We start from the raw sequence: 27,948 nt of genomic DNA, 5'->3' as shown, positions 1-27,948 counted from the left end.
TCAGAGAGCTGGGTGGGGCGCTCTGGCTGGGGCGACGCACCAGAGGCCAAACCTCAGAGAACATTTTGGGGCGCGCTGAGAGGTGTGACGCCCCAACCCCTGTACCCAGGTGTTCTCGACTTTTCTCCTCCGTTTTTCATCTCTAAACCCTCCAAACTTCCATGGTACTTTCCCCAAACCCCTAGGATCAATTGTACCTTCAATATACAACCAATCTAACTCGCAAAACAACCCGGAAACATGAATCAATTCACCCCCCCCCCCCCCCCCCCCCAAGCATCAACAATTCAACCAACAAGAATTCTACAATTTGTTCTTCAAGAACCTCACTTTTCAACATGTAAACAACTCCAAACCAAAGGATTGAAACAAGTTGGTATGTGGGTGAACTAACCCAACACAGAAAGATCTCACATACCTTACGAATTCCACTCGCAATCTTGAATGATCTTGCCTTCTTCTCCCGTTCTTTCTTTCTTTCTTTCTTTCTTTCTTTCTCTCTTCTCCAAGCCCTAAGCGTATTCTAACTTTTCAAAATTGAATTAAGTTCTGTTTTTACCCCTATAAATCCCTAAAAACGAATTAGGAAATTAATTAGAGAAAAGACTACTTTGCCCTTCCTTAAATCCGGATTGAAACTTTCCTCGATTCAATAGCCCAACTTCCGGAAGGCATATCTCACTCATACGATGTCGAAATTTCATAAACTCAGCGGCGTTGGAAAGATATCTCTAAGGGTTTTCCAACCATATCAATAATTGCTCCTAACTCATCCAGAGCTAGGAGTTATGGCCATTTGAAAATGGTCAAAACTCACTTTCTTAACTTAGACAAAATTTCCAGATTTTCTTATTCTTTCCAAAAATCATTATTTTCAGATTTTAAACTCTTTCTAGTCGTTTCTAGGTGCGAGATGTTACATTTTTTTTTTAGTTTGTACATAAAAACTATATCATCTCCTAATTAATTAATTAATATTTTCTTTTTATGTGTAAATAAAAAACACAACAAATTTGTTTGAGATGAAGGAAATACTATTCTAGATAAAACAATATTTAGATTAGCTCCTAAAATAAAATTATATATATATATATATATATATATATATATATATATATTCTGAAATTCTTAACTATATTATATGTAAAATTCACTTTAAAAGTTTAAGGAATTGAACATGGTACAAGCAAAGTATATAAATAATAAAATACAAAAGAAATATCAGAATAATATAACAGAGTAGGACCCTGGATTTGACAAATTTCCGATGATCTGACTCTAATCTTCTCCATCTGACCTGTAATGGCCCGACGAAACCATACGACGGAGCTCGGATGCATAGCCTGCGACGATTTGTCGGAGCTCGGCGCCGGCAAAGAAGGTTGGCTTGTAAACAACCCTAATCTCCTAACTGCTCTCGACACTCATTCAATTGCATTAGCCAACCGCTCGCTTGTACTCATTCTGCATTGGTCCGAAGGATCCGACCCGGTAGGAAACCGGGTGAAGATTGTACCTGATCTCTCTCCGATCGAGGCTGAGTATATATCTGCGATCGAGTGGTTAGTGTTTGATGATATCAAAGTTTTAGCTTTGGGCACTTCTCGTGGGTATTTGTTGATTTATTCTCTCCGTGGTGATCTGATTCATAAACAGGTATTCGTCTTTTCTGTTCATAGTTTGCAAATGCAGTGGAATTAGTAAATGTAGTTGTGAATTTGATTTTTATGTGAAGAAGCTATAAGAGGGGGGAAATTGGGGTTAGGTAACCTAGGGAGTTGTAGGAATTGATGAAGCTGTGGAATTCACCTTCAGAAAGAATTTTAGTGAAGTTGCGAATGTGCTTGGATTATATTAGGCATTAGTATTTGTCACTGGATCACGCTACTCTTAGTTTTGCTATTTAAAAGTTTTATGCTTTCTCATTTGTCATTTATGATAAATTTGTCCTTGAGCTGAGGGTATATCGGGAACAACCTCTTTATCTCCCACAACCCACTTGTGTAAGATTGTCCTACCTGCTACCCTTCCTATATTCCACTTGTGGAATTGCACTAGATATGTTGTTGTTTGTTTGTTTTTAGTGTTATTCTCAAAGAAAACGAAAGAGTTTGTTTATGATGGTCATTATGTACTTTTTTCTTTTAGTTTGACATCTTAACTGATTATGCTATGTAGTAAAACTAGATATTTTGGAACCTATAAGCCTTTGGTTTGAGATTTTATTTTGTTTTATTTAGCGGTGCCATATGATAATTAGCGAACTTACCAGAACTTTTGTGTGGCAGATAGTAAGCCCTGGAAAGATTCTTAGATTGAGAGTCCGTGATACCAAGAGAGATCTAACCCAAGATGCATCATCAGAAGAGGTCTGTGTTGTTATGTCAGGTGTTATTGCTCGATTTGATGGATCAGACATTCAGGTATTCGAATATTCTCGCGGTTACAAGTAATGTTATTTTTTCTAAATCAACTATGATATGAGGACATTTATTTTAAAAATTTTACATCTCCATTTTGATGTCGAACCATGAAGTTTAGGTTCTCATATGCCATACCGCTAATGTCCGTATTAAAATGCAGAATATGCTTCAGAGGTGGTTTAGAGAAAGACACTCTCAGTTCTGGGATGAGAGAGAATCTGAAAATTCTACAGATACTTTTGGGAGGCTTCCATACCAGCTATGGAATGTTAGTAAATATGGTTCCTGTGTTGATGCTGCTATCACTGGTCTGATGCCCCCTCCTCTGCTGGAGCTACAGGTAATATTTTAATCTCTCATTGTATCATATTGCAGTACTTTCTTCTCTTCCTTTTAAACAAGGCATACTTTTCTACTGGGATTTGTTGTTTCCTCAACCCCCTAAACCTTCTCCTATAGTGCACACACCAAAATGAATTTTTAGTGCTCTAGTGAAATGCTATTTTTCGCCCTATGACTTCCGGAAATTTTCTGAAGTTATTCTGGTATTTGAATTCAGCTGCTTTTATTGTTGGGCAGTCAAGTCAGCGTTATTATTGTGCAATCACTGTTGGAGCTGATGCTGTGATTTCTGCTTATCGGTTAGTCTGCAGTATATTATATTATGATTCTTTTTCAAGTTCATTTTAATTTTTTTAACTAAAGTTTCTGTCTGCATTCCCATTTCTTGCTTTATTTTACTAAATTGGATTTCTCTTTACACTTTCAAGACTTTCTGTAGACCGAAGCAGATCAATAGTAGGGGCTATTCTCTCCAAGGTTGTGCCTGCAACTTTTTCAACAATAACTTCAATCTCAAAAATGTTATGGAGAAGTGATCCATCTCCTACAAAAAGACCAGAACCAATGCCTCAGCCTTTTGCTCGAGGTATATGGTATTTTTTTCATCGTTGAAAGAATTTCTTATTCAGTTCTCTCTATTTTAATTTAATAACTAGAGGTTGATCACATATCACTCCTTTTACATGTCAAAATGCTCATTTTTTAGCCCTTCCAAGCATCATTCCATCCTTCCTTTGCTTATTTGAACTTCCATCTAGAGATCATGACTGAAAGAAGTGTTCTTTTCTACAAGTTTATCTTTGAGTTGGAAAGTAGTTTGCAATATGGCCAAGAAGTATAGGTTGATTGGTTCTTTGGTTTATTGCATATATATTCACATAAAGTACTGATACGAGATAACCTATGAATAAATTATCAAGTGCTTAGAAAAAATTTAAATATTCTAGCTTTAATTTATTACTTTCAATTCTTTGTCTAAACACATTTACTTATATATGTCATATATACTTTATTGGTTGTGTTATTAAGGCATGTACCCATATTCCAATCTGTATCCCTGCATCCTAAGATTTAGGTGATGACAAATCTGACTTCTAGATCTGTACTCGACGACTAGTGTTGGGTGCCCACACTGGCTTCCGAGAGTCTATTACAAGTAGGTAGAGACAACCTTCGTGTCACTTGGTTGAAAAAAAAGGTTACTATGTTTTATTGCCTTTTGTTAATGACAAGCTCCTTTTTCAAGAAAACTCAATTACTTCTCTCCATTATCTTTCTGGACTTCGCTTGGAGAAAACATAGTCAATATTGGACCGGACCATGGTAATTTGTTTATGTTTGCTCTGGTCTTTGGGTAACATACTTTCCAATGTTGTGCTGACTGTTAGTCAGTAAACTGAACCTGGTAAAGTTGATGCTGGAGTTACTAGATTAGTGGAAAAACTCAAATAATGACCCTGCCATGTTACTTTCCCATTGAAGTTGTATGTTTGGATTGTGAAGTGGAGAATGCTGAAGTTATCTTTCGCTGATTTTTCTTTTGCTCCTTAAATTTTCAGTTGAAGTCTAATTCTCAGTATTTCATCTAACAATATAAAGTTTAGCTGTATTTTTCCATGTTTTACATAGTTGTACTTCAGACTTCATCGTATACTCTCTGAGTATCTAATTGGATTTCAATTTAGCTGACAAAATGTCATTGTAAATTATCTATTTCTGGCAGCTTCTCCTTTGACTTGCTTTAAGGATCATCCTAGAAAGGGGGAGAAGCTCACATTATCACCTAGTGGTACTTTGGCTGCAATAACTGATTCTCTGGGTCGTATCTTACTCTTAGACACTCAGGCCCTTGTGGTGGTCCGTTTGTGGAAGGTTTGTTCTATTCACCTATTAATCATTACTTGTTTGGTTTATCCAAATTATTTATCGTTATATAAGTGATCATTAGATGGTGAATAAATATACTTGTGCACATTCAGTAGAAATGTAGAATAATGTTTGATTATTACTTCAGTGAATTGATTTTTCATATAAGAACTGAATGTCAATATGGACTGGAAACTTGAGTTTTCAAATGATTTTGAGTAGTTCAGATGAAATAATCGAAAGCAAACAAGCCCCAACTATCTACTTAGGTTCATCACCTGATAAAATGAACATATTGGTTTGCAGGGTTATCGTGATGCAAGTTGCCTCTTTGTTGAGATGCTTGCTAAGAAAGACATTGAAACGTCTAGATCTGCTTACCATGAACACGTGAAAAGTGATTATTGCCTCTGTCTAGCAATTCATGCACCACGTAAAGGGATTGTTGAGGTAGTTTGCTGCACTCTCTGCTGTATCATCTTTCTCATTCATTTCACCTCCATTTTTAATTATGCGCTTCAGACTTCATTCATAGTAACTTAATACAGCCAAAACTACCATCCTTTTGCTTAATAATTATTAGCGAAAACAACAAATACATAGCTGTGCCATTTGTTGATTGCTCGTGAAAACTATATCTGATGAAAATTGTTCGAGTAAACTTTAGGTTAATTATATATCAGAAGATGCATCGGAGATTATACTTGTTTTGACACTTGAGTTTATCATTGCAGATATGGCAGATGAGGACTGGTCCGCGTCTTCTAACTATTCCATGTGCCAAAGGTAGCAAGATTTTGCAGCCTACATACAGATTCGCCTCATCAGAAGTGTCTGTGTCTTCTTATGTACCTTTGGAACTTTTCTTTTTGAATGGAGACTCCGGTCTGCTCTTCGTCTTGAATCGATCTCTTAGTTGACATTATATATTAAATTCAAAATAATACAAGAAATTGCAGGTAAAGGCCTTGGAGCTGCCTGTACAGAATGTAAATTTCATTTGTTTTGTAGCTTTTTTAACAACACCCCAAACTTCCAAAGGAAAAAAAGGAGGTAAAACGTCCCATAGTTATTATTGTAATGTTATCATATTTTTTTAATTTAAATTTGCCTAACTAATAGAATCTAACCTTTCATGTGATGTTATTTGGTTCACATTAACTATCTATCTGTTAGATTTAATTATTTATCCTACGCCCATTTGTATAATTGCAGATAAATTTGAAATACATTAAACTTGATATCAAACTATATTAGATGAACATTAAGGATAATAAGACTAACATACAGCTGTTAAAATAATTTTGTGCTCTATTAAACATGTTTCAAGTCTGCAACTGACAATGACTCATCATTTCATGCTAGTTTTTGTCATACTAGAATGAAGCTGTCATCATTTTGGTGAATTTCCAAGCAATCCTAACAAACGAGGCAAACTAGGAAAACAATTGAACCTTCATAGGACATTGTTTCCTCCTCCCAATTCCTAGGGGTAGATCTAGATCTGATCATGTGAATTCAATAACTTTTATTTAGATTCTGTATGTGACATAGAAATTCATCATAAACTTCAAATCTTGGATCCACTCTAAGGAGTAGCAATTGACAAAACTACACATTCTCTTGCATACCATTAATGGCTGTCTCTTTCTTCTTCTTCTTCTTCTTCATTTGTTTCTCAATACTCCTACCCCTCTTTTCCACAGCAACAATCCACAAAACAGTTCTAATCAGACCAAATTTCACCACTCAACAAGACATTTCTCCCAAGAATGACACCCCCACAACCTATTTTGAAGTCACAAATCCTATAAAATTACCCAAAACCAAATCTTGTTCCTACTTAGTCCTCAAACATGACTTTGCCTATACATATGGGAAACCACCAATCCTCACAAATTACACACCCCCTTCAAATTGCCCATCAAAAAAGTTCTCCAAAATCATTCTTGAATGGAAAGCAACAAGTAAAGGAAGACAATTTGATAGAATTTTTGGGATTTGGCTTAGTGGGGTTGAAATTTTCAGGAGTTGTACTGCAGATCCAAGGCCAAATGGAGTTATTTGGACTGTGAAGAAGGATATTACTAGGTATTCTTCTTTGCTTATGACTAATCAAACTCTTGTTGTTTATATTGGGAACATTGTTGATAGTAAATATACTGGGGTTTATCATGTAGAAATTTTTGTTCATTTTTATCCTACTGAAAAAGTGAGAAACCCCTTTAAGGGATTTGATTCTGGGGCTGATTTAATCGTACCCATATCGCGTAATTTGCCGTTGAATGATGGTTTGTGGTTTGAGATTGAGAATTCTACAGATGTACAGTCAAAAGAGTTCAAAATCCCACAAAATGTATACAGGGCTGTATTGGAAATTTATGTGTCATTTCATGAGAATGATGAGTTCTGGTATGGAAATTTGCCAAATGATTATATTACTGGGAATAATCGTAGTGATATCGCGGGAAATGGTGCTTTTAGAGAGGTGATAGTAAGTTTGGATGATGTTGTAGTTGGTGCAGTTTGGCCTTTTACTGTGATTTATACTGGTGGTATCAATCCTCTGTTGTGGAGACCTATAAGTGGAATTGGCTCATTTGATCTTCCTTCATATGATATTGAAATTACGCCGTTGTTAGGGAAGATCTTAGATGGAAGTTCTCATAATATTTCGTTTAGTGTTACAAATGCTTTGAATGTATGGTATGTTGATGCAAATTTGCACCTTTGGTTGGATAAAAAGAGTGTAAAAACAGAAGGGAAGTTGTTGGAGTATAGTAGTTTGCCCCTTTCATTTTCTCTCACGAGTAATTTTACTGGTCTTGATGGTTCCTTTGTGACAAATGCTCGTAGATCGATCTCAATGACTGGATGGGTAAAATCATCTTATGGAACAGTCACAACGAGATCATTTCAAAGTTTGAGCTATAGTAACTATATGGTGATGGGAAATGACGCGAACTTGCAAGTTGTTGATCAGACTATTGAGTTTAATGACACTGTTTATGCTAAGACGCGGTCTTTTTCTGTTCAGGTTCTTGAATCCTTGAAAAAGTTTCAGCTTCACATGTACTCTGATGGACTTGAGATAGGAGATAAAAGCTATGCTGCTATCTCGAATGTGACTTTGATAGTCGATGAGAAGAGGTTGAAGTATGGATCCTCAGCCAGCTCTGTTCACAATCTGCAGAACGCGCAGGGCTATATGCTTGTAAAGGACCAGTCGCTAGACAGTGGACTTGGGAGCACACAACAGATATACAAATACAACGACGTTAAAGGCTGCTACTTCAGGAACATAAGCAGCTCAAATCACACGGTGCTTTATGACAAGGTGATCAATAGTTGTAGCAAATTGATCAATACTGTATCATAGCTTCTAAGTATCATGCAAATGCAGTGACCTTTTCATGTTCCTGAGAGTAGAGGCAGATTCAGAATTTGAAGTTTACTGGTAACTATAGCTATATCGAGTTAATACATAATAATATTTGGGTTCACAATCAAATATTAATAGATATTGTGTGAATTCTTAGATAGAAATACAGGGTTCAGGCAAAAACTACTGAGTTGACCTGAATCCGTAGCTTTAAGTCTACATCTGCCCTTGCCTGAGAGTTCGCGAAGACATAAACATGTGAATAAACTAGCGCGGTTTGTACCATTCATAAAATTGTTTGTGAAAATTTTCAATTGAAGCCTTTTTTATTCCAAGTATGAAGACATAAAAAGTAGTTCTTGTGAAAATTTTGGTTGAAATTCTACAAGAATTTTAAGCAAAAGCCACCAAGATTCAACCTTAGTAATGATCTCATTTTTTTGTTGTTGTAGTACATCTACTATTACTTATGTTGCTCGTACTCCTCAAAATTGTCATCAAGTACATATTGAATCTTCTAAAAGTAACACATTTTTAAAAGATTCGACACAAAAACAGAAATATTTTAAGAGAATATAAGCAACATAGCCAACAACAGGACTAACAATTTTAGACAAATAAAAAAGTAGCAAAATAGATCATGTCAGTGACCCCAACTACCACTATGTTTTATATAATATAAAATATAGTACTATATAATATAATATAAAATAAAATAAAAAAGACAAAATTCTCCCAGATGTTTATTCCATTAATTTGGCCCAGCATGTCTCATTGCTAATCTCCAATTAATCCTTTTTATGTTTATAAGCCACCTTTGATTCTGGTTGACCAAATCAAATAAACAAAGATCTCCAAATCTAATATTGCTCCCTCTAAATTACCTTTTCATATATTTTAGTCATTACAGCATTTGTGTAACATCCACCATCATGCTAAACGCTTAATATTGGGTGCGAATAAATTTTTTTCCAACTATCATGATGAGAAAAACATTAGTTTGATCTTAGATGAATAAAAATCGGGAGAAATGCGCGAATTAAATCTAAATAACTTAGTTGGAACTTGGGATATAGGGACTCCGTCAAACTCTATGACTTTTCCACGAAGTTTGAGTTTATTTTTATAAGTTCAACCTTTAAGATTTTATTAAATTTCATGACATAGTCATGAACATTTTGATTTTTTATAAGTTTGAATTTTAGGACAATGTGAATTAAATTTCAACAGATTAAAAGTATTACAAGGGCAAAGATAAAGCGTACAACAAGACATTATTATTTTCTATTTATGGATATGATTATGACTATATGAAATTTGTCTAATGGAAAAATCTCTTTATGGACTGGGCCTAACTACACATAATAATTGCTACTACTACTAATTAATGACTTATCATAGCGTAAGTCTATTTCATGTAGACTCTAATAAAATGCTTAATTCATCAATTAATTATTGTGACAACCTGAAATTAATGGTATTGTTGAGAGTGAATTAAATTGGTGAAAATCATGTCTTCGCCATTGACAATGGTGGATATAGTATTCATAGATTGTATTCATCCAGTATTTTTAATGTAGAACATAAATTTTATACATAAAAAATTCTTAAAATTATAATAAATAATAGATCTGAATTCATAATTTTGAAAGATAGCGAATTCATTACTAAAATTTTGGAAATCAAATCCATTAGGATTAAATCTTGGATTGTGGCTGCCTACTAATTCCTATTGTTCCTAAATTCAAGTAGAAGATCAAAGTTAACTAATCAGTAGAAGCTGTCTAAATTTTAGGGTTTCTAACCGGATGAAAGGGAAATGTCTTGTGATTCTTGGTTAATTGTCCGTTTGAATTGACTTAAAAAAAAGTAGCTTTTAAGTCAAAAATAAAAAGTCAAACTGAAATGACTTTTAAGTCAAAAAATAAAAAGTAGGGGGAGACCTACTTTTGGTTTCTGACTTATTTTAAGTTGGTTTTTACTTTGCCAAACACTTCATAACTCATTCTAAGTCATTTTTGACTTATTTCAAGTTATTTTTTTTATATTTGTCATACACTTTCAGAAGTCAAAAACTGACTTAAAAGTAGGTTTGACCGACTTTTAAGCCAATTCAAACGGGCTCTAAGAGCGGATGGGGCAGGAAAAAAGAGCCCTCAAACCCAATATACAATAACAATAAATCTCATAAATAGAGTTCGAAAAAATTAAAGTGACGTGTACCAACCTTAACTTATTCCTATCTTCTGAAGATATATATGTTATTATGGATAGACCTTCAACTCAAGCGTTAATTATTCAATGAATATATATCCAAGCAATCATAGAGAAATCAGCATAATTAATTGGAATTAATGTTATATTTTATTTGACATCTTCACATTATAATGAAGCTAAGTCAATTAATTCTCATAATAATATATAAATCTCCCAGAAGCAAATTGAAGTAACCTTCTTATTATAAAAGAAATAAATTTTACCATTTATTTTTTTTCCCTCTTGTGAAAATCAAGAAGAATTTACCTCATTGTTATTACTAGAATTAATTTGAATTTTCCTCTTTTTTTTCTTCTTCTTATAAGGAATTCCCCTTGCTTTAGCTTGAGAATCTCTTACCTCACGTAGATGAATTCTTATAGCACTATTAGCAAATGGATTAGTCTCTTGTAATCCTCCATTTTCCTCATAAGCAGCTCTAAGCCTTCCAATTAGTGCATCTAAACTTCCCCACGCTTGTTTAAGTGGACATGTACATGGTCCAACTTGTTCAACTTGTCCAAAAAATACACATCCATTTAAATGTACCTTAGTTTTTCCGAATTGATCTAGGTATCGAAGAAAATCTAACACGTGGTTGTAGTTACACTGAGGTAAAGGAACCGGGGGTTTGTGATTCTTCAAGTATTGACCAAAAGTATTCCAATCACGACGTTTCTGAGACTCGTAACGGCTCAGCTGAGGAGGTGGTGATAGCTGATGATGATGGTGGTGGTCATCGGATTGTGCTAGAGTAATTGCAGTTGTTGATGATGATCCTTCTCCCTCTCCTCCTGCTTCCCTTCTTTGCTCACTTGATGACATCATAGCTTGAAAGTTCTCAAGAAGGGGTTTTCTGTCCGGCAATCTTGATTTTTTTCGAACTGCGTGTTTCTGAACCTGAAGTTGTAACCAAAGGAATAATTATTTGTAACACTACCAAGACTATTTTTTAAAATTAAAAAAAGAAAAAGAAAAAGTAAACATAAATTGGGTGGAGAATTTGTGAGGGATATATTTGTTTTGTGTTTTAATGAATTGTTTTGGCTTAGAGAAGGAAAAATTATATAGAGATGAGTAGGATTGCAATGGAAAAAAGATAAAATTAAAACAAATAATTGGGGTAGTTGATAAGACATGAGATGGGGTCCAAGGGGAAGTGCTTTAGCTCCTCTTTTTCTTCCATCACCATATTGTTTTCTTCCTTTAATTGTACTATTAGCAATAGTATATGGCCTTTAATGATAATTAACTTTTTTTTTATAATTGTATTAGCATCATCCTAGCACTCATTATCAAGAATATTAGCAAAATTAGCACTTTAATTTGACTCTTAGCTACTAAGGGTAGCTAGCTAGTGTGAACACAGTAAATTAACAACTTGTGTATGTATAGTCAAGAAGTAAAAATTACCAATTAATCCTAGAATTTTGTCTAGTAAAAAAGGAGTTAGAGTAATTACTACCATTGTTTAATTAATTAGGTGGTGAAGAAACTTGTATTTCTCCTAACTATATAGAATTTTATATCATAAACACATACTTATAATTCATTTTAATGATAATATGCTTACATTGTAAGAAATTAAATCACAGTCATAATAGAGATTAAGACACCATTATACATGTACAAAATCATAATATTTTGAGTACTTAGGATTAATGAAGGGTACCGTTCACCTCTATTAATACAATATAAGCAATTGACGGTTAATTAAGTGTGATGCACCTGGCGTAGCCAGAATTAGGAGTTTGGAGGCAATATTAGTGTGAAAAGCATTTTTACCGCTCTTTCTTACCACTGAGCTGTGAATCAATTTTGTTAAAGGGTTCACAAGTTAATATACATATATATATATTTGTTTAATTTTCTACATGGTCTATGAAAAAGCTAGTGGATTTGTCCGAACGCACAAACCCCATCTAGCTCCGCCTCTGCTAAATGTTATCACGTATTCAAGAACAAAATACTCTATGGTTTTCTCTAGCTAAAAAATACTTTAATTTTTATGATATGATAATATATTACTGTGTAATCAATCGTAATTTGCTAGTGCACCCGTGGGAACAATGGGAATGAAGAAGGAAAAAAAAGGTCAAAATTATATCCTCCACACCATTTTATGGGAGACATGCATTTGATTTGATTTAATTTAACACAGTTTTCTTTTAAAAAGGTTTTTGAAATATATGGTAAAAACATATGTCACAAAATCGTGTCATCAAAGTAATATGAAAAATAAAAAACCTTAAAAGTTAAATTATTTTAAATTATAAATTTTATATATATATATATATATATATTTTAACTTGCTTGCTAACTTTGTGGATCAAAGCATTGTAAAATAACTATTTTCTTCTCGGTTATAAATCTTCCTTCTAAGGTTATATATACGTCGTTAAAGAATAATGTACATAGTTGGCAAGCCTAACATTAAAATTTGAGTGAAGAATTAAGGACAACTTTATTTTTGATCATATCAGACTCTTTTAGGCTTTTTATATAACTAGAAGTTCTTTATTTTAGAACTTCCTTTTGTAAGCTTAATTTCTCATCCCTAATATTTGTAATACATAGGTCACACAAAACCTCACTTTATTCTCCTTTAACCTATTTGTGAAATCTAACAACTTTAATAAATTAAAAATAATACAAAGTGCAAAGTATATTTATACAATCTATATGACTTTTTTTTAATTCGGAGATTCCAACATATTTGCCATCATTTCAATAATAATACTGCCTTATATAGCTTCATAATATTATTTTTCTTTAAAAAATAATCTAATTCATTTAATGCATATTATATTTTAAGATGTAGTATAGAGTAATATTTTATCTATCAAACAAATAATTTGAAGTGCTAGGAGTAACATGTAGTTATAGCTAAGAAGAATAAACTTAATTAAGTCCAATATATCCTATCTAGAAGGCAATACATAAAGCAAAAACCCTAGTAGCTAGGTAACATTAACATATATTTGTTTTTTTAAAAAAGCAAATACATTCAACATTTGGTTTTTAATTTAACCTTCACTAATCAGATGAAAGTTCAGATAATGAACCAACTGATCGAGTTATGTAATAAATTTATATTTTTATCTATCAAACAAATTTGAAGTGCTAGGGCCTAGGAGTAACATGTAGTTATTATTATATGAATAAAATTGATTATAAGTCCAATATTTGACTTGATTTTATCTAGATGGCAATATATATATATATGGCAAAAACCCTAGTAGCTAGGTAATAACATATATAAATGGAACTACTATATGAAAAGACTTTCCCATTAGACAGATGAAAATCTGTTGGACCATGAAGATCATTATTTTCTAATATGTTAGAAAAAGACAACCATGAAAGTTGTATTTGATTTGAAAAATATATAGTGATGGCTTGGCTGCTTCAAATATTTTAATATTTAATAATTTAATAAACAATGGGCTCCTTCTAGCTAATATCTTTTTGATTGGCTCCTATGGATTTGCCTTCCAATATGGGTAATGGGAGAAAAAAAAAGTAAAGTATTATAAAGTGGAAATATAATTACTATTTGATTATGGAAAAAATTTACACACTCAATATTTATACTAAACTAAAAAAACTAATGAAGATGTGAGATATATGTGTTCACGTGAATTCAATAATTTTTATTCGTATTCCATCTTTAGTATATATTAGTTTGAGATCGTTGTAAAAAATCAATCAAATCTAAGCAAGACATTCTACGCACACAATAATAACTTATATTCTTAACCATGCATGCATGATTAAGTGATATGTATTCTCACTATAATTTTTAGTTATTAAAATTAAATTGTTTGGTATAATATAAACACCGAACACAAATTAGTAGTATATCATTTTACTATTGTTATAATCAGTATCAACTGATCACCATATATTATCTGGGATTTTATCTTGTTGACTCTCAAGATTTTGCTTACATGAAAAAAAATATGCTTAATCAATTAACTACTAATTAATCAACTTTCCATATAGTTGCTTGTTACAGCTGTGACACTAATAATATTTCCTAACAACACAAATATATAATTAATAGCAAAGACAATAGTAGCGTCACTAATTAATTAACATCATAATACTGTTGATAATGGTTTAATCATATTATTATCCAAGTGTACTCTACTGTCTTAGTGATGTTTTTGTTTTTGCTCCTTGGCTTCCCTTTCCATTTCTTTAATTTATCTCCATATTTTTGTTTGAGATAAAAAAATCGGATTTCAAGATTTAGGTGAATTTATTAAAAAGTGATATGTGGTAAGAAAAATAGGTTATAAGTAAAATATTTTTTTCTTTATTTTACTTTTTTCCCCTTCATTTTAGGTATCAGTTATTCGAGATTTATTATCTCGATTAATTCAGAATCGCATAAAATAAATTTATTAAAGCAACTAAATTGCACTCCCTATGATCAATCGAATGATCTCAACTATTTCATCACATTTGATCTTAATGGTATTTTGCTTCCTTGAGATTCTTTTGTAACTTGTACAAAAGTCTAAAATATATATACGTTTTTTTAAAAAATAATTAATATTGTCCTCGTGTCATGTTTCCTTATTTCAAGCTAACTTTGTCAACATGAGTGCTAATTTGGTTCATGTAGTTATGATATACCTATCAACTAATATCATATCATTTTACTTAAAATGACTCCAATTTTCACATGGAGTAGTTAAACAAGCCAACTAATGGACTGTAGTTTGAATTAGTAATCATTAATATATGAGTTTAAATTATACGCGTCTTCTTGATTAAAAACTCTTTTTATTATCAAGTTACTTTTGTCAATCTTTTTAATTTTTATATTCGTATTTCAACAAGATTTACTTATAAATATATATTTTTTACTTAACTTAAGAATGTAGGGAAAATAAAAATTACAGTGATAATTATGTAATATATTATTTACCTTTTTTTGCACTAGATTATTCGTGTAATCTTTGAACTTATCCTAATCAAGCTTTCAGTTGGAAATTAATTCCTAATTATAAACAGCAAGATTTATTCCACTAAACGCATTTGGACCATGGGGGAATAAATAATTAGCTTAATATATAAAGCTTATGCTTAATTTTCCAACTACCAGCTAATCAATTAGTTTATAATATTCAATTCTCTTATTGGTTGAAAAAAACTTTGTAAGAGAATTCAAACATACAATAATGGTAGTAATTATACACCATGTTCTTTTTTTTTTTTCTCATTCCTTTATATGATGTGTGTGTATGAGAACTCCTGAATAGGAGCTATATCATATTCTTCTGATGTACTGATTTATATGAGTTGGTTTGACTTGACACAAAATTTAATAAAGAAAGATTTTTGAAATTTGTGGTCTAAAATAAGTCATAGATATTTGTGTGACTAGGAATCATTTCATCAAGGGTAAAATTGATATTTTGAAGTTAAATCGTTATCAAATATAGAAATATGTCATTTTATTTGGGACTGACTAAAAAAGAAAATAAGTTATATAAAGTGAGACAGAGGAAATAGTATTTATGTAGTGTTCACGCATCATTAGGACATCTTATTGAACTTTAATTTCATGTGTGTTCGAACTGTGAAATTATAGTCATTGATGTTTGTGTCATGATCAGGTGAGTTGTCTATTTCACATTCTCTTAGAGTTTGACATTTGTTTGGATCCTATATATAAAATTTAAACACAAAATGCATCAAACTACTTTTCAAGTGAAAAATCTTTGTGCATCGCAAGAAAATAATATTTTCGTAATATAATTAAATCTTACGGAATAAAATCCACCTATTAGGTCGATGGACAATTACGAAGAACAAACAATGGTTTCATTTGCAATTCATACATACCATAGTCCATAGGTATATCACAAAAAGTGATGGTTAAATAGGAAGTGACCCCTTATAATCATTTCAAAGTATCAGCTGCATCCTCCTTGATAGGGGTATTTGAATTTGACTAGATATGTCCACTTTAGTAATTGTTTTTCTTTTTAGAGTTTTCACTCGATATTCAATTTGGAGCTCAATTAATGTAGATTCACACCTAAAAATCTCATTTTATAAGATACAGTGTTCTATACTTTGATGGTTCTATTTCCATGCATTCCACTTATTAAACATGGTTCTATGACCCTTGGATGCCAAAGGCGTCCTTGGGGACGTGATCTCATAGTGCTACATGTAGAGATTCTAGAGTCTATCTATGAATTTTTCTTTTTCCGCCTTTCGTTCAAAGGGTTGAAGGGAGATAGTGTATCAAGTTGTTCGTAAGGGTCAACTTGATCTTCTTCCCTACAAATCTCAGATGAGGGAACTCTAGGAGATCCGCCGATTCCAACTACCACTATATATATGATTCATACTAGATCTAATCAATTGTCTATCGTACCTCCTCTATGTTCTTGACGGTCCATTTTTGTTTTAGTAGTCTTTAAGTTGCACATTTTGGTCTTCTTTCCTATTACTTAGAAAAATAGAGTCACCGGTTCAAATACAAGATAGTATCATGATTATTGCTTGGACAATTAGGCATCCAATGCAACCCGTAATCGCAACAACCCAATTGCAAGAGTGAAGCTCAACCAACTGAGTTGTCTCCCCCGAGCAAACTGGAGCATGAAACATCGCGGTGTATCGATATTCCCTAGTGTTGAACTTGAGCTTTGTTCTACTATCTTCTTTTTTAGTTTTATTTTAGGATAAATGGGTTGGTTTAAAATTATTCTACAATTTATCTCAAAATTATTATCCTTTATCTCTCGTATCAGATGAACCCTACAGTTCAATAATACTACTCTACCCTACACTAGTTAAGACCATGGCTCACAATTAAATCACATCAATATTCATGCTACTTATCTTCTTTTTAATTCTCATTTTTCCTTTTATATGGGTCCACCATCTCAAATGTTTTTACTAAAATTAGTGCAAAAACGTGCTTAGATTCCTAATGTCTGATGAAAATTTCTTCTCAAACGACACAACTTGTGGAGCATATGAATCTCATCTTAGTTTTTTTGGTTCTCATATATGTGGTCATGTCGAAATATTTTTTTCATATATTTATAGAATTGGTGTAAATATCATATATGAAGGAACAAGAAAGTAGTAATGATCAGACTAAGATTTATTTTTTTACCCCTCCCTAGGAGCTTCCTTTTGCTCCCTTGATGACTCGAACTCGCAACCTTCGAATTGGAAGTAAGGGGTGTTTACCATCCAAGCAACACCCTTTCGTCGATCAGACTAAGATTCGATTTAATATTAAAGTGAAATTTTAGCCATTTAATTAGTTATCCTCAAAAATATAAATTTAAATTTGAAAAGAAAATATATTTATTAATGGGCAAATTACAGAATCACATACTTTTAAGGCAATATTACAATCTATCCCTTAAAAGTTTTTAATTACAGAAATCCCTCAAACGGATACAATAATATAAGCGCTGATACATTAATCTGATGCGCGAGATACATTACGTTAAGTAAGATACATTACATTTTATACATGATACACTAATCTGATGTACATTTTATACATGATACACTAATCTGGTGCGCGAGATACAATAATATAAGCGCTGATACATTAATCTGATGAGCGAGATACACTAATCTGATGCGCGAAAATAAGAGATTTTGAAAATTTGTAAAACTTATAGGGGATAATGGTAATAAGTAAACTAAAATGTGGGATTTCTGTAATTTTTCCTTTCTTAATTTTAGTTACACAGCCCAAGTCTTTTTGCCATCTCGATTAATTGAGTGTTTCATTGTGGGCTTCAACTCCCTCTGTTTAGCCTTCCATTTGTTTGGACTATGGCCCAAGCCCAACCAAGTTTTAAGGAGAATGAAGTCCAAGAACAGAATCTTTACGCAAACTAATCGGATTCACAATTTATTTTTTCTAATCGATATACATAATTTATACGCAATCATATGTATATTCTATATTGGTCGACTATTTTTAATTTAAGAAATTGAACGAACAGCTATTTCGATTAATTCTTCTTTTTATTTAAGAATTTGCGTTTAATAAACAACAAAGTATTACGCCTTTCATTTTTTTATTGTTTTTAAAAACCATGTTAATTTGAATATGTCTATTTGACATAGCATCTCGAATAGTAGAAAACATAATTAAAGACACCCTTCACATTTGTCATAGCATCTTAAATAGTAGAAAACATAATTAAAGACACCCTTCACATTTGTCATAGCATCTTAAATAGTAGAAAACATAATTAAATACATCCTTTAACAGAAATGAAAAATAGAAATCATAATAATAAAATACACCCTTCAACAAAAAAAAAAAGGAAAATAATAGCTGTGGACCCACTCATTTTCTCCACTTATTTTACTGGAAATAAAATCCTTATCTTATAAAGTTAACGTTTTTAATATTTTTATTTTTATTTTTAAAAAAAAACATTTTCTCAAAGCATTTGGTAAGTTACCTTCCAACGGAATTCATCTGCTTCTTCATCTCTAACAAAAGTGTAGGCCTTTAGATTTCCATCAATTTCAAGTCTAAGATATGTCAATGTTGTGTTGTATTTAGTAAATGCCATCACATGTGAACTTCTCTTTGTTGATTTAGCCAATCTATAATCCAATTTCAATCTTTGATTTCCACTATTCAATTTTACTGATTCCAACGTACTGTTTTCAAAATCGAACCAAGCTAATTCCACGCCTAACTTAGTCCTATTGTAGATAGCAAACAATTTTGGCTGCACCACCAAGCTATAAGGCCCGTTCGCATTCTTTTTCACGGAGGTCCGGCTCGCGAGCTTATTCGGGCCGGACAATCGGAGAGTTTGGCCCACTAGTAATGTGTCAGTGGGATAGTTGAAACTCTGCCAGACGAATTTACCCTTAGAGTCATGTAGCACCATGTTACCATTAGGTAACAACTTGAACCCTGTCACCCCCTTATTGGCCGTGTTGGTCTGCCAAGCGATTCGACCGTCATCGTCAGCCAATACGAGATTTCCGTTAGTTCCAAACGTGAGGGTCGCGTTTTCTTTAACGGGGTTTCCTCGATTTGCTTCCCACACCCAACGCATGAGTGATTCAGAACGGACAGTGCCCATTCGCAACGCTAGTGTCCATGCGTTAGGAGTTGTGTTGTAGAAACAGAGCTGGAATGGATTATTGAAAATACTAAGAACGCGATAATCTGCCTGATATTCTACAACATAAGGTCCTAATTCACCTTCATTGACGAATTTGAAGGTGTTTTCAGGTGGAACTTGCGCAATGCAAGAAAATATTTGGGAGAAAAGAAATAGAGAGGCAAGAAGTGTAGTAGGCCATGAATTAGGAGACATGTTTAGTTTATTGTTTTAGCTTGTTTGATATGGTACATTTGCTTCTTGAGAATGGTATTTATAGATGCATGAGGAAGAATAATTAATTAGTTTTATATATTGTATTATTGTTTGATTCATAATATTTGCATGACTGGATATTGATAAACTATTTGGATATAATAATACATTAATAGTATGGGTCAAAATTTCAAAGGTAGACAAATTCAAAACCGGTCAATGTTGATGTGCTGTCCGTACATTGTGTATTGGATGAGCATAATTATTAGCATACTATAAAAATAATTGCATTTGAAATGTGAAACTATTATAGACAGAAACAATGATCCCTCTGATTTAAAAGAAGATTATGGAGAAATTAGTTATGCATAAATTATACTATAATAATAATATATTTAGTGAAATCTCACGAAGTATATTCAGAAAAAAAATAGAATGTACGTAAATTTTAATTATCACTATCTCATAGAGACAGAGAAGTTGTTTTTGAAATTGCATAATTTATACTTACTAGTACATTATGGTTAAATGGGAGTATGTATTTTACTTTTAATTTTTAGTTATAAAGTTGAATTATTAGATTTGATATAAATATTGATGTGAATAAGCAATTAAAATTGAGGCAAAAATTTATACGGACTTAATATTTACAGCAAACTAATAACGTTAAACACTTACCGATCATACTTGCAATTATCACTTAATTAAGATTACGTGTTGTGTATTTTCACATTAATTTTAAACGGCTAAAATTAAACTAATACGTAATTTTTTACCAAAATTATACTATCTTATGCTTAAACCAAACGGCCTTTTGGTCTGCAAGAATTGCGGTGGATGACTGAGAATTCTTCATCTTTAAGCATATGTCTAAGATTTAAGCTTTTGGAATGAAAAAAATATCGTATTAAAAGTGACACTTTCATAGATGAACTTTGTTATACGAATCTAAATTCAGTTAAATTCAAATATAAATATCGAACACTAAATAAAAAAGATCGAGACTATTTGAAACTGTTGAGGCGGCTGGATAATATAATTAAAGTTGCATAATCATACCCCCCACAGAAATCAATCATTTTGTCAAAAACAGGAAATTTAATTTACTTTAAAATTATAACTTTGTTTTATTGCAAAGTGATAATCGCCAACACGAACACGACTATATAACATCAAAGGCAAATTCTGGCTTAAATGCTACAACAACAGGTTACATTATCTGTACCAATACTACTTTTTAAGGTTCATTTTAATAAAGTTTAGATTTTATATAATCTACTTATATCAAAAAACAAGAATATCTAGAAATTACTCTCTTCGTTTTAATTCGTTCGTCTTGTTTTGACTTGACATGAAATTTAAGAAAGTAAAGAACAATTTGAATCTTGTGATCTTTTTCTAAAAATATGTTAAGTGTACTAAAATTTCATTTAATCTTATGGTCTCTGAAACATGCAACGTGAAAAGCTGAAATTAAATTTTTTTATCAAAAAATAGATATTCTTTAAAATGTATTAAAAATAAAAGTAGAACAAATAAATCGAAACAAAAAGTATATATATAGTCACTATTACTTCCAAATAAATTTCTCCATTATAATGACAAATGATATTTATTTGACTCTTGTAGAAGTAAAATGTTTATGGATCCAGCTCATCCTTGAACTTGTCCAGTAGAGACAACACGCACCAGGCCATGGCACATGGGTGACAGGGCTATAATAATTTTCTGATGCTTTATAGTGGCTGCGTTGATCCATTTCAATTATCGTGCTTACTAGAAAATAGGTAATTTAAAGTAGTTAGTGTAACTTTTAAAAGTTAAAATATACTCCTATATACTAATAAAAAATTGTTTATTTCTGCCTTTATCTAATTCAATAAATATAAAGATTCAAATAAGTTTTTTTTTATTACAATTTTTCATATATTTTTAAAATATTTTAAATTATTAATTACTATAATTTATAAAATTTCTTACGTAATTTCCAATTTAAAGATTTCATATCCAAAAAGTAAACTATTCGGACTCTCAAAATTCTGACTGTATCCATTAATTGAGACAAAAAAAGTACTCTAATTTTTAATCTTGAATATGTGGCTAAATAAGACAATATTGGAGTCAAAAAAATTTAAAATCATCCGTTTTCACAAGATTATTTCCTATAATTTTCTGAGTTAAATTGACCTCAAAGGGCCCATAACTCATAAAGATATTAAAGTAATGACAAATGTTTAGTGTCTTATGGCAAGATTTAAAGTATGTACATAGATTTTCTTGTTTCCTATCCTAGAAACTTGAATTTATTAGGAATAAGCATATGGTAACCACGTAACTTGTCATTTGAAAAGATGGGGAACAGTAATTTGATTTTGGTAAGCAGACTCAGCACGATATTAGAATTGAAATATTGATAAAATTATATCAAACGTATCAAAATATCATTAAATCTTGTAATTTCAAATATGTCACGTGGAAAGATGAAATTAACGTATTGCTAAAAAAAGAAAAGGAGTCACGAATATTTTTTAATTAGATTAAAAAGAAAAGTAGGTCACTTTTTTAAAGAGAAAAAGTAAATTCTATACAACAATAAGTTTCTTTTTGTGATAGTAGGTTATAGTTATGCATCAATTATTTTTATCGAAAATTGACACCATACCAATGAAGTACAATAGTTTTAAATATATATGAACTGTTGAATTTTTTTTAACATTAAATTTATGATAAAGGATATTAAAAAATGCTTTAAAACATAGTTTAAATTATAACTGTGATATTCTTGATTTTTTTGAAAATTCTAGATAAATTTGTGATTTTGCCACCGATTATAATTAGTAAAGTCCATGTCTTATAGCATTTTGTGGTAGAGAATTGAGTTTAGATGTCATCATGCCCACGCACTAATGTTATAATCAATCATGCTAATTAACTTTGGAATATCAGATTTTAATAATTAAAATAAAGAATTCAATACTAGAAAAAGCAAGGTGGAATTGTCCTTGTCATGGGCATCCAGTAGTTCTTGGTTTAAGATAAAATTAGTATTTATTTTTCTATTAACTTTGTTTTTAAAAACTACAAATATTTTAATTATGGAATATATAATTAAATAAATATTCAATAAATAGAAATTATATCTGAAGACATAAATAAATATAAGATAGTCAAAAAACGTAATATTTTATTTAAAAGCACGTTAAAAAAGAAACACAATTGATAATTTGAGATCGAGAGAATAATTATGATTTGATTTGGTCATTCCATTGGTGCCTGTTGTTTCCCCAGCAAGGTGAGCTGGAGCCAAATATAAATTATTTATTTATTTTTTAGCTTTTCAATAGTCAAATAAAAGATTGCAAAGTCAAACAAACTCGTTATGTTTCATTTTTGCACGAAACTCTTTTTTTTTTTTTTTTTTTAAATAATATGAAACTCTTTTTATTCTGAAATAATATAAGAATATTTAATTATCATTTTATTTTTATAAGATTTCATAACTTTCAAAAATATAAAAACTTTCATTATTATTTTTTACAATTTAAAAGTTTAATGTAATGTTTGTTCTCTTTTCATCCACAATTTTATTTTATTTTTCTTCATTCTTAAAATATTAATATGTTAGTCAAACTAACATGCATATTTAATTCTGAAGCTAGTCAAACACTACACATAAAATAAAATGGTAGAAATATTTAATATTACAAACTGAGAAGGATTTGCAGTAATAGGAATTTTGTATTTTCTAGAAAATACTTTTACTATTGTAGTTTTTTTGTATTATAAATTAATTTAATATATGTACTCTATAAAATCGAGAATCAATAATGCTGCAAAAAATATAAATTTGAGGGAGATTTTAAATTTGCAATAAACAAAGTGACAAGCTGATAGTGAAAAGATTTCCTTGGTTTACGACAAAATTATGATTGTTTGTAATTACGTGCACACTGATTGACTATGTAAATTAATTTGACAAAATTGAAAATGATATATAAATAAAGGATTTTTTTTTTTTTTTGAAATAACGATCATTTGAGACCTAATTATCTAACATAGTGATAGTATAGATAATTTGAAATTCGTTCATTATTAGTGTTACAGTTGTTTTTAAAATTCGTTACATATCACTGATATAATAATAAATACAAAGTGAATTATTACATTGTTGATATAAAAGGAATTTTAAAAGATGTTATATTATTGATACAAAACAAATTTTAAAAACTAATACATTACTACTAATATAAGGAGAACGTCAAAAGCTATTGGTATGTTTGATAAATATAAAATATAAATTTGTATTATAATTCATCCAAAAAGAAATAACCAATATATATTTATATTGTCAACGGAATAATATTTTTGATTGAACGGTCAAATATAAGCCTATCGCAATCAATTTCCACCACCTCAATCCCTTTTTATCCAAAAGACACAAGTGGGCAGTGGTATTGGACCACTTTTTATCTCTCTTTATTTTGACAACTTCTTAGGGTTGTGATAAGGTAACAATTTTTTTTTTATATTTGATAGAGAGCCTTATATTTTCACATGAGACTTTTAATTTGCTCAAAATATGTATTGAACAGTGACACAATTTAAAAAAAATAAAATGAAATCTGAATACAAGATCTTGTTAGATATATGTAAATGAGAATATACCTAAATAAAATACAAAATATGTGTTTACTTCTTTAATAAAATAGAAATTTATTTACTATTAGTATGACTTATGAGAGTTAGTTTTGTTATTCTGTGGTTTTAATTCAATGTACTATGATGGTCTAAAAGACTCATATTCCCAGTTTATCAAATAATACTCTACAGAATATTTTTTAACTTATCAACATTATCTTTAGTTTTCTGTGTATCTCAAATTTGAATTAAAAGATTATATTTATTTCAATTAAATAATAATAATTAAAAAAAAAACTAATATAATTTGATATAAACATGAATCACTACATTAAAAATGATCTTTAGTGACAATTAATTAACGGCAATAGCTCAATTGCCGCTAAATATGTACTTTTAGAGGTAATTAGCACTCTTTATATATGTCCCTAAGACCTTTAGCGACATTGAATCTAATAATACTTAACTAATAACGCTGTCGGTAAAAACTTTAGCACTCTTTATTAATGTGTCTATTTATTGCCGCTAAAAAATATTTTTGTTATAGTGAGTGCTGATAAATTCTCTCTTAAATTTGAGACAATAAATGCACTATCCACATACTTCTTTCTTTTCTTTTCTTTTTTTAATTTTTATTTTCCCTTCGATATTTAATATTTATATTGAAGTCCGACTAAATTTGATTTTACGTTAAAAAAAATTATATTAAAAATAAAACACTTCTTAACATTGATAACTTTATATCTAAAGAAACTTAAATCCGAAAACAAAGTGCCATCAAAGGGAAAAATTATAACTTTAAGGCATATATATCCACTTGATTGTTTCCGCGTAGAGCACCTCAACATTGACTACCCAACTTGTGTATAATTAATTACATCTAGTCAAAATCAAATATCTTAATGATTCTGATAAACAACATATATAACTAATATAATTATCCTTCCCCATCCATCTATAAATACCAATCTCAAGAAGCAAATGTATCATATAACAAACAAGCTAAAACAACAAACTAAACATGTCTCCTTCATGGCCTACTACACTTCTTGCCTCTCTCTTTCTTTTCTCCCAAATATTTTCTTGCATTGCTCAAGTTCCAGCTGAAAACACCTTTAAATTCGTCAATGAAGGCGAATTAGGAGATTATGTTGTAGAATACAGAGCAGATTATCGCGTTATTAGTATTTCCAATAATCCGTTTCAGCTCTGTTTCTACAACACAACTCCTAATGCATGGACATTAGCATTGCGAATGGGCACTGTCCGTTCTGAATCACTCATGCGTTGGGTGTGGGAAGCAAATAGGGGAAACCCCGTTAAAGAAAACGCGACATTCACGTTTGGAACTAACGGAAATCTCGTATTGGCGGATGCTGACGGTCGAATCGCTTGGCAGACCAACACGGCCAATAAGGGGGTCACCGGGTTCAAGTTGTTACCTAATGGTAACATGGTGCTACATGACTCCAAGGGTAAATTCGTCTGGCAGAGTTTCAACTATCCCACTGATACATTACTAGTGGGCCAAACTCTCCGATTGTCCGGCCCGAATAAGCTTGTGAGCCGGGCCTCGGTGAAAAAGAATGCGAACGGGCCTTATAGCTTGGTGGTGCAGCCAAGATTGTTCGCTGTCTACAAGGGGAACAAGGTAGACGTGGAATTAGCTTGGTTCAATTATGGGAATAACACGTTGGAATCGATAAAATTGAATAGTGGGAATCAAAGATTGAAATTGGATTATAGATTTGCAAAATCAACACAGAGAAGTTCACATGTGATGGCATTTACTAAATACAACACAACATTGACATATCTTAGACTTGAAATTGATGGAAATCTAAAGGCCTATACTTTCGTTAGAGATGAAGAAGCAGATGAATTCCGTTGGAAAGTAACTTATAGTAGGATTTAAAATGTTTCAAATAACGTCTAAATCTGCGTACACATTATCCTTTACGAGCAAATTCCACGGGTTATGTTATTATTGTTGTTGTTATATTGTTGTAAAGGTAGCTCTATAAGATAATGATTACTGTGTCCAGTACAATATGTGGGCCCACAGCTACTAGTCCAATAAATGAGTAGTACTTCCTATTTAATGTTAGTTATATTTTTCTTTTTCCCTTTTTGAAAAAATATTATGTTTTGGTTGAATTAAAGTGTGTTTTTTATTTTGATATATAGTAGTAATTGTTTTTGGATTGAATTGAAGGTGGTGCCTCGTTATGTTTTCTGTTCTTATATTTATGAAAGAAGCTTTTAACAAGTGAGATCTCGATTGCCTTTGTTGATTTATTTAATCATGATAAATTGTATTAACTTGACATAAACAGAATTACTTATGTACTTTCTTTAATCATATTTATAAAATGACCCTTTGGGTCTTATTGATTAAAAAAAAAATTAAAAAAAATTGACATACACATTTCTGTGAAAATAAGTATACCTTCTGGGCTAATATTGAGAAAACATAATGTATAAACATCAATATATTACACTTAGTTCCTTTACTGTATAATTTCTGTATTAAAATTTTAGTATAAGCTATTTGCAAATCAAACAAAAAAAACTGAAGTCCATATAAAATGATAATAATCGTTTGAAAAATAAATCATTTGAAGTTGAAAGTTTTAGGTGATGCAATTTGGATATCTTATTTTGTATATTTTCTTATAAATGTGTATACTCAGTAATTTATGAAAATTATTCAAACTTTTTTTAAATTCTTATGCTATCTTATCAAATGAGTAAATTATATTCCATCCATTTATTTTTATTTGTTCATGGTTGATTTCACACACCTCGTAAAAGATAGTACTATAAAATGATACATTTGTTATATCACTTTTTTTAAGATAATAAATTACTCCATAAAATGAAGATAATAAATTGAAATTAAGAAGAGTGTAGATAGAAAGACACAAAGTAATAGTAGTATTAACTTTTCTTTATTATTGTATGTTTTTTTTTTACTTCTTCTCATCTTTTCATATTACAAGAGGAAATATATATATATATATATATATATATATATATATATAGGCTATAAAACTTGGGCACAAATTACTTGCGCACAGAGTTTACTTGGGCACGAAGTATATTGTGTGGACATCTATTTTACAACAAATTCAATATTTTGAAAGATAACTAGAATTAATAATAAAGAAAGATTAAGAACCAAGTGATAATTATTTATGAATTTTTTAAAGTAAGCAAATAAAAATGGACAGACGAAATAATTCCCAAACAAAGTATCTAAATACTTAAGGCTTCAAATTAATAAATCATATATTTCCTATTTTTGAATAATTTAAATATAAAATCATAATTTAAAATTAAATTTTATGTGAATTTTATAAATAAACATTGTTTTAAAATTAAATCTCAAAAATCAAAATTTCAAATTCTATTATCAAACTTAGAACCCAATAAACATTGTTTCAAATTCTAATTTTCAATTTCAAAATTAGACCCCATTTTGGATTGGCTAGAAGAAAAAAAATTAGATTTTAAGTCACAAAAAAAAATCAAACTTAAATGATTTTTAAATAAAAAATAAAAATTATGGAAGTCCTACTTTTTGCTTTTAATTTTTTAAAAGTAATTTTAAATTTATTTTAAGTTATTTTTAACTTTGTCAACATATACAAAAATTAAAAATGACTTAAAAATAAATTTAACCAACTTTTAA

The 27,948-nt window shown here is 30.7% G+C and overlaps 5 protein-coding genes across 6 annotated transcripts in view; 3 read left to right on the top strand and 2 right to left on the bottom strand.

The window, feature by feature from the left end:
• The first annotated feature begins 1,252 nt into the window (after positions 1–1,252).
• Positions 1,253–5,648, top strand: LOC125808176 (uncharacterized). The gene is made up of 8 exons (XM_049487905.1): positions 1,253–1,656; positions 2,289–2,423; positions 2,584–2,763; positions 3,003–3,064; positions 3,194–3,351; positions 4,489–4,637; positions 4,938–5,081; positions 5,366–5,648. Exons 1-8 carry the CDS (start codon positions 1,303–1,305, stop codon positions 5,549–5,551), a joined length of 1,368 nt encoding a protein of 455 aa, XP_049343862.1. The 5' UTR covers positions 1,253–1,302; the 3' UTR covers positions 5,552–5,648.
• A 616-nt stretch (positions 5,649–6,264) lies between these two features.
• LOC125807974 (peptide-N4-(N-acetyl-beta-glucosaminyl)asparagine amidase A) lies at positions 6,265–8,051 on the top strand (the record flags this gene model as incomplete). Its single annotated transcript, XM_049487739.1, has 1 exon — positions 6,265–8,051. A coding segment is annotated over one exon (1,746 nt), but the record flags the coding sequence as incomplete, so codon positions are not given.
• A 134-nt stretch (positions 8,052–8,185) lies between these two features.
• LOC125840222 (protein LIGHT-DEPENDENT SHORT HYPOCOTYLS 10-like) lies at positions 8,186–11,097 on the bottom strand. Its single transcript, XM_049519187.1, has 2 exons — positions 10,630–11,097; positions 8,186–8,245 (listed from the first exon to the last, which is right to left on the bottom strand). Exons 1-2 carry the CDS (start codon positions 11,095–11,097, stop codon positions 8,186–8,188), a joined length of 528 nt encoding a protein of 175 aa, XP_049375144.1.
• A 7,410-nt stretch (positions 11,098–18,507) lies between these two features.
• Positions 18,508–19,625, bottom strand: LOC125840292 (epidermis-specific secreted glycoprotein EP1-like). The gene has a single exon (XM_049519260.1). The coding sequence runs from the start codon at positions 19,614–19,616 to the stop codon at positions 18,720–18,722; it is 897 nt and encodes a 298-aa protein (XP_049375217.1). The 5' UTR covers positions 19,617–19,625; the 3' UTR covers positions 18,508–18,719.
• A 5,623-nt stretch (positions 19,626–25,248) lies between these two features.
• Positions 25,249–27,948, top strand: part of LOC125840642 (epidermis-specific secreted glycoprotein EP1-like) — a 41,978-nt gene continuing 39,278 nt past the window's right edge. Inside the window, exon 1 of one of the 2 annotated variants that reach the window (XM_049519622.1) lies at positions 25,249–25,905. In XM_049519622.1, the coding sequence (XP_049375579.1) occupies positions 25,276–25,905 (630 nt within the window). In that variant the 5' untranslated portion in view covers positions 25,249–25,275. Of the gene's footprint in view, positions 26,417–27,948 lie in introns of both variants that reach the window. The other variant, XM_049519628.1, reaches the window with a different exon arrangement.

This window comes from Solanum verrucosum, unplaced genomic scaffold (assembly GCF_900185275.1).
Source record: "Solanum verrucosum unplaced genomic scaffold, falcon-dt-bn FXZP01000277.1, whole genome shotgun sequence".
Lineage (NCBI taxonomy): Eukaryota > Viridiplantae > Streptophyta > Magnoliopsida > Solanales > Solanaceae > Solanum > Solanum verrucosum.
This window is presented reverse-complemented; position numbering and strand designations above follow the sequence as displayed.